The 10,255-nt window shown below is 55.1% G+C and overlaps 1 protein-coding gene across 1 annotated transcript; it reads left to right on the top strand.

The window, feature by feature from the left end:
* Positions 1-8,236: 8,236 nt before the first annotated feature.
* On the top strand, positions 8,237-9,699 carry LOC100384388 (uncharacterized). The gene is made up of 2 exons (XM_020541197.3): positions 8,237-8,467; positions 8,631-9,699. Exon 2 carries the CDS (start codon positions 9,058-9,060, stop codon positions 9,637-9,639), a length of 582 nt encoding a protein of 193 aa, XP_020396786.1. The 5' UTR covers positions 8,237-8,467; positions 8,631-9,057; the 3' UTR covers positions 9,640-9,699.
* The last annotated feature ends 556 nt before the right edge of the window (positions 9,700-10,255 follow it).

Genomic DNA, 10,255 nt, shown 5'->3' with positions numbered 1-10,255 from the left:
AGGCTCCCATGCCTCAGGATAACGAGGGTTACATTTTATACCCTGCCGGTTATCCCGAGGACAAGATTAGGAGAATTCACTCTAGGAAGTCTCACTCTGGCCCCAATCATGCTTTTATGTATAAGGGTGAGACATCTAGTTCTAGGCAACCAACCCGTGCTAAGTTGCCTAAGAAAACTCCTATTGCATCAAATGATCATGACATTTCATTTAAAACTTTTGATGCATCTTATGTTTTGACTAACAAATCCGGCAAAGTAGTTGCCAAGTTTGTTGGGGGCAAACACAAGGGCTCCAAGACTTGTGTTTGGGTACCCAAAGTTCTTGTTTCTAATGCCAAAGGACCCAAAACCGTTTGGGTACCTAAAGTCAAGAACTAAACTTGTTTTGTAGGGTTATGCATCTGGGGGCTCAAGTTGGATCATCGATAGCGGGTGCACAAACCACATGACAGGGGAGAAGAAGATGTTCTCCTCCTACGAGAAAAACCAAGATCTCCAACGAGCTATTACATTCGGGGATGGAAATCAAGGTTTGGTCAAAGGTCTTGGTAAAATAGCTATATCTCCTGACCATTCTATTTCAAATGTTTTTCTTGTAGATTCTTTAGATTACAATTTGCTTTCTGTATCTCAATTATGCAAAATGGGCTACAACTGTCTTTTCACTGATATAGGTGTCACTGTCTTTAGAAGAAGTGATGATTCAATAGCATTTAAGGGTGTGTTAGAGGGTCAGCTATACTTAGTAGATTTTGATAAAGCTGAACTCGACACATGCTTAATTGCTAAGACTAACATGGGTTGGCTCTGGCACCGCCGACTAGCCCATGTTGGGATGAAGAATCTTCATAAGCTTCTAAAGGGAGAGCACATTTTAGGACTAACCAATGTTCATTTTGAGAAAGACAGGATTTGTAGCGCATGCCAGGCAGGAAAGCAGGTTGGAGCCCATCATCCACACAAGAACATCATGACGACCGACAGGCCACTAGAGCTCCTACACATGGACCTATTCGGCCCGATTGCTTACATAAGCATCGGCGGGAGTAAGTACTGTCTAGTTATTGTGGATGATTATTCTCGCTTCACTTGGGTATTCTTTTTACAGGAAAAATCTCAAACCCAAGAGACCTTAAAGGGATTCTTGAGACGGGCTCAAAATGAGTTCGGCTTAAGGATCAAGAAAATTAGAAGCGACAACGGGACGGAGTTCAAGAATTCACAAATTGAAGGCTTCCTTGAGGAGGAGGGCATCAAGCATGAGTTCTCTTCTCCCTACACACCACAACAAAATGGTGTAGTGGAAAGGAAGAATCGAACTCTATTGGACATGGCAAGGACCATGCTTGATGAGTACAAGACTTCGGATCGGTTTTGGGCCGAGGCGGTCAACACCGCTTGCTACGCCATCAACCGGTTATATCTACACCGAATCCTCAAGAAGACATCCTATGAACTCCTAATGGGTAAAAAGCCAAATATTTCATATTTTAGAGTCTTTGGTAGCAAATGCTTTATTCTTGTTAAAAGAGGTAGAAAATCTAAATTTGCTCCTAAGACTGTAGAAGGCTTTTTACTAGGATATGATTCAAACACAAGGGCATATAGAGTCTTTAACAAGTCCTCGAGACAAGTTGAAGTTTCTTGTGACGTTGTGTTTGATGAGACTAACGGCTCTCAAGTAGAGCAAGTTGATCTTGATGCGATAGGTATTGAAGAGGCTCCATGCATCGCACTAAGGAACATGTCCATAGGGGATGTGTGTCCTAAGGAATCCGAAGAGCCTCCAAATGCACAAGATCAACCATCCTCCTCCACGCAAGCATCTCCACCGACTCAAAATGAGGATGAAGCTCAAGTTGATGAAGTAGAAGATCAAGCAAATGAGCCACCTCAAGATGACGGTAATGATCAAGGGGGAGATGCAATTGAGGAAGACAAGGAGGATGATGAACAAAGGCCGCCACACCCAAGAGTCCACCAAGCAATCCAACGAGATCACCACCTCGACACCATCCTCGGCGACATTCATAAGGGGGTAACTACTAGATCTCGTGTTGCACATTTTTGTGAGCATTACTCTTTTGTTTCCTCTATTGAGCCACACAGGGTAGAGGAAGCACTCCAAGATTCGGATTGGGTGGTGGCGATGCAAGAGGAGCTCAACAACTTCACTAGGAATGAGGTATGGCATTTAGTTCCACGTCCTAATCAAAATGTTGTAGGAACCAAATGGGTCTTCCGCAACAAGCAAGATGAGCATGGTGTGGTGACAAGGAACAAAGCTCGACTTGTGGCCAAAGGATACTCCCAAGTCGAAGGTTTGGATTTCGGTGAAACCTATGCACCCGTAGCTAGGCTTGAGTCAATTCGCATATTATTAGCCTATGCTACTTACCATGGCTTTAAGCTTTTATCAAATGGACGTGAAAAGTGCCTTCCTCAATGGACCAATCAAGGAAGAGGTCTATGTTGAGCAACCTCCCGGCTTTGAAGATAGTGAGTACCCTAACCATGTCTATAAGCTCTCTAAGGCGCTTTATGGGCTCAAGCAAGCCCCAAGAGCATGGTATGAATGCCTTAGAGATTTTCTTATTGCAAATGGATTCAAAGTCAGAAAGGCCGATCCTACACTCTTTACTAAAACTCTTGAAAATGACTTGTTTGTATGCCAAATTTATGTTGATGATATTATTTTTGGGTCTACTAACGAGTCTACATGTGAAGAGTTTAGTAGGATCATGACACAAAAGTTTGAGATGTCTATGATGGGGGAGTTTAAGTATTTCTTGGGATTTCAAGTAAGGCAACTCCAAGAGGGCACCTTCATTAGCCAAACGAAGTACACTCAAGACATTCTAAACAAGTTTGGGATGAAGGATGCCAAGCCCATCAAGACACCCATGGGAACCAATGGACATCTCGACCTCGACACGGGAGGTAAGTCCGTGGATCAAAAGGTATACCGGTCAATGATAGGATCTTTACTCTATTTATGTGCATCTCGACCGGATATTATGCTTTCCGTATGCATGTGTGCAAGATTCCAAGCCGACCCTAAGGAAGCTCACCTTACGGCCGTGAAACGAATCTTGAGATATTTGGCCTATACTCCTAAGTTTGGGCTTTGGTATCCTAGGGGATCCACATTTGATTTGATTGGTTATTCGGATGCCGATTCGGCGGGTGGCCCGGCCCTGTGGAAGTGACGCCGAAGCATAACGCACTCCTCGAGGGTGTGCTTGACGGGCCCCTGATGGTAGGGGCACGGCTCCTTGAGCATCTTGTCGAAGAGGTTTGCACCTCCGGGGGGCTTCCGAGGGTTCTTGTACTCGGCGGCGGCGACAAGGTCCGCGTCAGCGGCGTCGCGTTTCGGTTGCGACTTCTTCTTGCCTTTCTTCTTGGCGCCGCGCGGAGCAGACGCCTCGGGAGCCTCTTCCGATGGGCGGCCCTAGGGCTGCTTGTCCTTTCGGAAGATAGCCTCGACCGCCTCCTGGCCAGAGGCGAACTTGGTGGCGATGTCCATCAGCTCGCTCGCCCTGGTGGGGGTCTTGCGACCCAGCTTGCTCACCAGGTCGCGGCAAGTGGTGCCGGCGAGGAACGCGCCGATGACATCTGAGTCGGTGATGTTGGGCAGCTCGGTGCGCTGCTTCGAGAATCGCCGGATGTAGTCCCGGAGCGACTCCCCCGGCTGTTGCCGGCAGCTTCGAAGGTCCCAGGAATTCCCGGGGCGCACGTATGTGCCCTGGAAATTGCCAGCGAAGGCCTGGACCAAGTCGTCCCAGTTGGAGATCTGCCCCGGAGGCAGGTGCTCCAACCAGGCGCGAGCAGTGTCGGAGAGGAACAGGGGGAGGTTACGGATGATGAGGTTGTCGTCGTCCGTCCCACCCAGTTGGCAGGCAAGGCGGTAGTCCGCGAGCCACAGTTCCGGTCTCGTTTCCCCCGAGTACTTCGTGATAGTAGTCGGGGGTCGGAACCGGGTCGGGAATGGCGCCCGTCGGATGGCCCGACTGAAGGCCTGCGGACCGGGTGGTTCGGGCGAGGGACTCCGATCCTCCCCGCTGTCGTAGCGCCCCCACGCCTGGGGTGGTAGCCTCGGCGCACCCTTTCGTCGAGGTGGGCCCGACGGTCGCGTCGATGGTGCTCGTTGCCGAGGTGGCCCGGGGCCGCAGGCGCGGTGTTGCGCGTGCGCCCGGTGTAGACCGAGGCTTCCCGCATGAATCGGGAAGTCGCGGCGTGAGGTTCCGAGGGATATCCCTGCCTTCGGGAGGCTGTGCTCTCGGCCCGTCGGGCCGCAGCGCCTTCCAGGAGATTCTTGAGCTCTCCCTGGATTCGCCGACCCTCGGTGGTTGATGGCTCCGGCATCGCGCGGAGGAGCATCGCTGCGGCTGCCAGGTTCTGACCAACCCCGCTGGATGCGGGCGGCGGCCTGACCCTGACATTGTTGGCGACGCGGTGCTGGAGACCTTGGGGCAGGTGATGTATTTCTCCGGCCAGGGGTTGGCCCGCCCATACCTGCCCGACGTCCCGACGGATCGGCTCAAGCGCTCCTGTTCCCTCGTTGAGCCTGGCCTGCGCCTCGCGGACTTGCTCGAGTTGTGGGTCGTAACCCCCCGCCGGAGCGGGGACCACAGCTAGCTCCCGTGGGATGTCGGCGCGAGGCACCGGCCTAGGAAGATCACCGTCCTCCGGCATGCCGAGATGGTTGCCTTCGGAGGGATCCCCTAGCTCGATGTGGAAACATTCGCGGCTTGGGCCGCAGCTCTCGTCGCCAAGGCTGCGGCTTCCGTCGGAACAGTCGGATAGGCAGTAGTCACATGCGGTCATGAAGTCCCGCATGGCACTGGGGTTGCCAAGTCCGGAGAAATCCCAACAGATGCTGGGATCGTCTTCTTCCTCGGACCCAGAGGGCCCGTAGGTCGAGACATCCGTCAGCCGGTCCCAAGGCGACCGCATACGAAACCCCAGTGGGGTTGCACTCGCCTCAATGAGAGCGCCCGCCAAAGCGAGGTCGTTTGGCGGGTTGAGGCCGAGTCGAAATGACGTAAGATGGGAGTTAGTCGGTATCTTTTGGTCGACGAGGAGCGACGTAGTCACATCGGGGACTGGTTGCACCGTCATCTCAGGTACGAGGGCGACGTCCTGCAGGCTTTCCGCGAGCGCGCCGGCGTCGTCTTCTTGCTCGGGGTCAGCGTGTCGCGGGGGGACGGCGCTTGCCTTCGTCTTGAACGCGAGGTCGACGTCCGGCGTGCCTTCCGTCGGGGCGTCGGGGGCGTCGATTTGCCCGACGGCCAACGAAGCGCGGCCTCCCGCTTGGCCTTGATGGCCCCGCCTCCTCCTCCGTTGGCGGGGGAGAGAACGGAGCGAGCTCGAATGTTGCTCTTCCACCACGCGGGGAAGATGTCGTCGATTCCGCCGCCGGCGGGCGGGTTGTCGGCCGCCATTGTCGTTGTCGCGCGGCGGTGGAAGAAGTATCATGTCGTAGCTGCCGTCGAAGGACATGAACTCAAGAGTCCCGAAACGAAGCACCGCCCCGGGCCGGAGAGGTTGCTGGAGACTGCCCATCTGGAGCTTGACGGGGAGCTGTTCGTCAGCACGCAGCAGGCCCCTACCTGGCGCGCCAACTGTCGGCGTTTCGAGACAGGGGGGTCCCTAAGCCGACGAGTGAGTGTGCTGCGTGCCCCAGCCCAGATGGGTCGAGCGCGTGGGCGAGCGCGAAGGGGGGAGAGGCGAGGTGGCCGGAGCCGAGCGTGAGAGAGGTGGAAGTCCCGCGGCCTTCGTGTTCGTCCCGCGCCCAGGTCGGGTGCGCTTGCAGTAGGGGGGTTACAAGCGTCCACGCGGGTGAGGGAAGCGAGCGGCCCCAAGAGAGCGCCTGTCCCGTCCTCGGTCCCGCGCGGCCAACCTTCTCTAAGAAGGCCCTGGTCCTCCCTTTTATAGTCGTAAGGAGAGGATCCAGGTGTACAATGGGGGGTGTAGCAGAGTGCTACGTGTCTAGCGGAGAGAGAGCTAGCGCCCTAGGTACATGCCAATGTGGCAGCCGGAGAGGTCTTGGCACCTTGCTGGCGTGATGTCGTGGCTGTCGGAGGTGCGACGGAGCCTGACGGAGGGACAGCTGTTGGAGCGGTCGAGTCCTTGCTGACGTCGCCCTGCTTCCGTAAGAGAGCTGGGGGCCGCCGTCGTCACAGAGCTTGTGGAGCGCCATCATTGCCCATCCGGCGGAGCTGGCCGGATGGGACGCCGGTCTTGTTCTCCGTGACCCGAGTCGATTCGGGGTAGGACGATGATGGCGCTCCCTGTTGACGTGGCGGGTCTGTGCCCTAGGCAGGGTGACGTGGGGGCTCCTCCGAAGCCGAGGTTGAGTCCGTCTTCTGTTGCCGAGGCCGAGTCCGAGCCATGGGGTCGGGCGAGGCGGAGGTCGTTCGGCCGAGGCCAGGGCGGAGTCCGAGCCCTGGGGTCGAGCGAGGCGGAGTTTCGTCGTCTTCCGGGTCTTAGCCCGAGTCCGAGCCCTGAGGTCGGGCGGAGCGGAGTTCGCCGTCTTCCGGGTCTTAGCCCGAGTCCGAGCCCTGGGGTCGGGCGGAGCGGAGTTCGCCGTCTTCCGGGTCTTAGCCCGAGTCCGAGCCCTGGGGTCGGGCGGAGCGGAGTTCGCCGTCTTCCGGGTCTTAGCCCGAGTCCGAGCCCTGGGGTCGGGCGAAGCGGAGTTCGCCGTGTTCCGGGTCTTAGCCCGAGTCCGAGCCCTGGGTCGGGCGGAGCGGAGTTCGCCGTGGCGCCTTTGGCAAGGCCTGACTGCCTGTCAGACTCACTCTGTCGAGTGGCACCGCAGTCGGAGTGGCGCAGGCGGCGCTGTCCTTCTGTCAGACTGGTCAGTGGAGCGGTGGAGTGACGGCGGTCACTTCGGCTCTGCCGAGGGGGCGCGTGTCAGGATAAAGGTGTCAGGCCACCTTTGCGTTAAATGCTCCTGCAACTTGGTCAGTCGGTGTGGCGATTTAGTCAGGGTTGCTTCTGAGCGAAGCCAAGGCCTCGGGCGAGCCGGTGATGTGTCCGCCGTAAAAGGGGGGCCTCGGGCGAGACGGAAGTCTCTCGAGGTCGGCTGCCCTTGGCCGAGGCTAGGCTCGGGTGAAGCGTGATCGAGTCACTCGTGTGGACTGATCCCTGACTTAATCGTACCCATCAGGCCTTTGCAGCTTTATGCTGATGGGGGTTACCAGCTGAGAATTAGGCGTCTTGAGGGTACCCCTAATTATGGTCCCCGACACTAGTGTAATGTTGATCGTAATATTGCTTCAAGGAACATGTTACAATGGGTGCAAGTGTGAGAATGATAGGAAGTGGAGAACTTAAGCAGAATGCCCTCTCCCTTGGTTGTTTGGTCGCTCCCCTTTTATAGTTCAAGGGGGAGGTACTTATAAGGGGACATGTTATCCGAAGGAGGGCACGACCTGTTGTCTTCTGATACGTGTTTAGTCGTACGCCCGGTATGGTGGTCACTGTAGGGACTTTGGTGTTGAGGTTCCCTATAGCGATGATCGATGGGACCCATGGGGAAGAGTCGAGGGAAACTGAGGGTCGCACGTGGTGGTGCCTCATCATGTTGTTAGAGACTTTCCGTCACCCCTCTGGCGCGCCTTGGCGTCATCCAAGACGGTGTGTGATGGCGACGTGCCTTGCCGTGGCTGTCGTAGGGTAACAGTGTCTGCCTTGCCTCAATGCTAGTCAGGTACAGGCGTGCTCCTGTTGTGCGCGTGACAAGAGGGCATGGCACCAGGGCCCACATGTGTATTGGCCCTGTTGCGGTCATTCGCTTCTCCGTCACGCTAAGTTGCTTGCCAGGAGTTGGTTGGCTGGTCCGTCTCACATAGTTGCTTGACAGGACTTGGTCGGTCGGTCCGCCTTGAGTTATGGGCTCACTTTGGGTATCCCGTTTCTGGGTACCCGTCACATTGTATTACCATGACTTATTTCCCCTTCTCCAACCCTACGGATGCCCCTTTACTTTTAGGCTTGGTTTTAATTAAATGTATCTAGAAATTGTGTGTTGTTTTATTTTTATATGCGGCAAACCTTATAACCAATGTGGTTTGATTCCTTTGGGCAATAAAGTTAGGTATTATTTTATTATTATTAGAGAAGATGTAGATATAGATAGATAGAGTTAGAGATATAGATATAGATATAGTTTTTTAATCATACAACAACAAAGATTAACCAACGGAAACTTGTGAAAAAAAACATAATAGAAAACTCTCTAAATAAACTGCTATACCAGTACCGTTCACCACTCACTCCTGGTATAGCTTGATGGCGAGGCAACCACACCTAAGATTTTATCGGTCGCCTACTCCACTGTGTCATTGAAAAATACTCCTAAGTGTATTTAATAAGATATACTATAAAATAAACACGGTACGCGTTAGGCAGCACGTACCGTCACACTTGGCTCTCGATCTCAAACTTGAAGAAATTGTCAGGTACGCAAGTGATATACGAATGTATGTATATGGTGCCATGGTGGTGTGTAGTAGTATAGCTTATATGAAATTCTTGGATTATTGGTTAGTGCGCACAAAGTACACTACACAGTATACAGCATGAGGGACACCGCACGTATACTGACACGGGCTGTGCATGCAGGTGCAGTATAGAGTAGAGAAGGGAGATGGAGTGATCAGCTAGCTGTGCGGTATCGGCGAGGTGCCTCCGCGGCGGCGCGTGTCCGGTGGCGGATCCACGAAGCCGTAGTCTTGTCCCGCCGCCGCCGCAGCAGCAGCGCCGAGCAGCAGCTGGTCGCCGGCGGCAAGTCCCTTCTCCTCCTGCGAGGGTGCTGCGGTGTTCACCTGCAGGGAGGAGTCCGCGCCAAGCACCGGCGACGGCGAGGACGACGGCGGACGCGGCTGTTGCCGTCCATGACGCGCTGCGAGTCCGGCGGCGGCGGCGCCGCCGCCGCAGCTGGCCGTGCACACGCCAACCGCGAGAAGCAGCGCCACCGCCAGGCAGGCGCCCGACGTTGCTGCCGCCGCCGCGAGCAGCAGCCGCGACGACGACGACGACCGCATATAATATGGAAGAAGGTTATGAGTACACGGGCGGCTCGATCGCCGTCGTATGCTCATATAGAGTAGACTGCGCGTGCGGCATTCGGGCATCCGGCCGGCCAGCAGGCCAGGAGCAAGCGATGCTGGCAGCTGGTTGGCTGGCTGTGTCAGTGGTACGGCGCCCGAGATGGGGGGAGAGAGAGATGAGACGGCGGGCGACTGTGGCCGGGTTCGGTTGGCGTCACGGAAATGGCGTGGCACTTCTAATCAAGCCGCGCTGCCGAAACAGGAGGCAAAGCCGACCAGCGTGCGGCGAGATGCCGTTACCTGGCCCCCAGCAAATCCGGCCGGTGCTCCACCCCACCTGGCTGCAAAGGGCAAAGCAAACCCAGGCGCGCGCCGGAGCAGGAGCCGGACTTACGACACGACGATGCGTGCCGCGCGCTCTTCCATCGCGCTCACCTCTGTGCTTATCTCATATACTGTACTCCCCAAGCGTGCGACCCACGCGTAGGAGAGTATATATTGGCTACCTAGCTGTCCATGGTTTGTTTCCGTTACGTTGTGTGCCAAATTCAGTTATGTTCCCCAAACCGAGTAGTAAGTAGTTTACATATGGATCCATACAAAAAGGTTATTGGTGGTGACGTGTAGGCCTTTTCTTTTACTGTCAAAGCTGATTTGGTGACAAAGGGATCACGAGAGGATTGGAGGGGACTGAGGGGGAAATGAACTAACTTCCCCTCAATCCCCCGTGATCCCTAGTCACCAAATCAGCCCTCAATCACTACCGGAAACGAGCGCTTTGCCGCCTTAAAAACACTCGGTAAAGGCTTTTGCTGAGTGTCGCACTGAGCAAAAAAGGCTCGGCACACAGTGCATCGGCAAAGCCTTCTTTGCCGAGTACTTTTTCTCGGGCACTCGACAAAGAGGTTTGCCGAGTGCCAGAGAGCACTCGGCAAAGAAAAACAGCCGTTACAGCGCCGGATGACGGAGACGGCGTCTTTGCCGAGTGTCCCGGTTGACACTCGGCAAAGGAGTTACCTTTGCCGAGTGTCATCAGGGACACTCGGCAAAGAACCCGCCAGGGAGGGTCCCCATGTCAGTTCTTTGTCGAGTGCTAGGTACGGCACTCGGCAAAGCGTGCCTCTTTGCCAAGTGTCAGAGACATTACACTCGGCAAAGAACCTATACCGGTGCCCAGGTCTTGGTTCTTTGCTGAGT

This window comes from Zea mays, chromosome 7, assembly GCF_902167145.1.
Source record: "Zea mays cultivar B73 chromosome 7, Zm-B73-REFERENCE-NAM-5.0, whole genome shotgun sequence".
NCBI classification, from domain to species: Eukaryota; Viridiplantae; Streptophyta; class Magnoliopsida; order Poales; family Poaceae; genus Zea; species Zea mays.
The sequence above is the reverse complement of the archived record's forward strand: the minus strand, read 5'-3'. Positions and strand labels throughout refer to the sequence as shown.

Excerpts from the sequence above, each read along its gene's own strand:
- LOC100384388 (XM_020541197.3), top strand. The coding sequence starts at position 9,058 with ATGGAAGAAGGTTATGAGTACACGGGCGGCTCGATCGCCGTCGTATGC.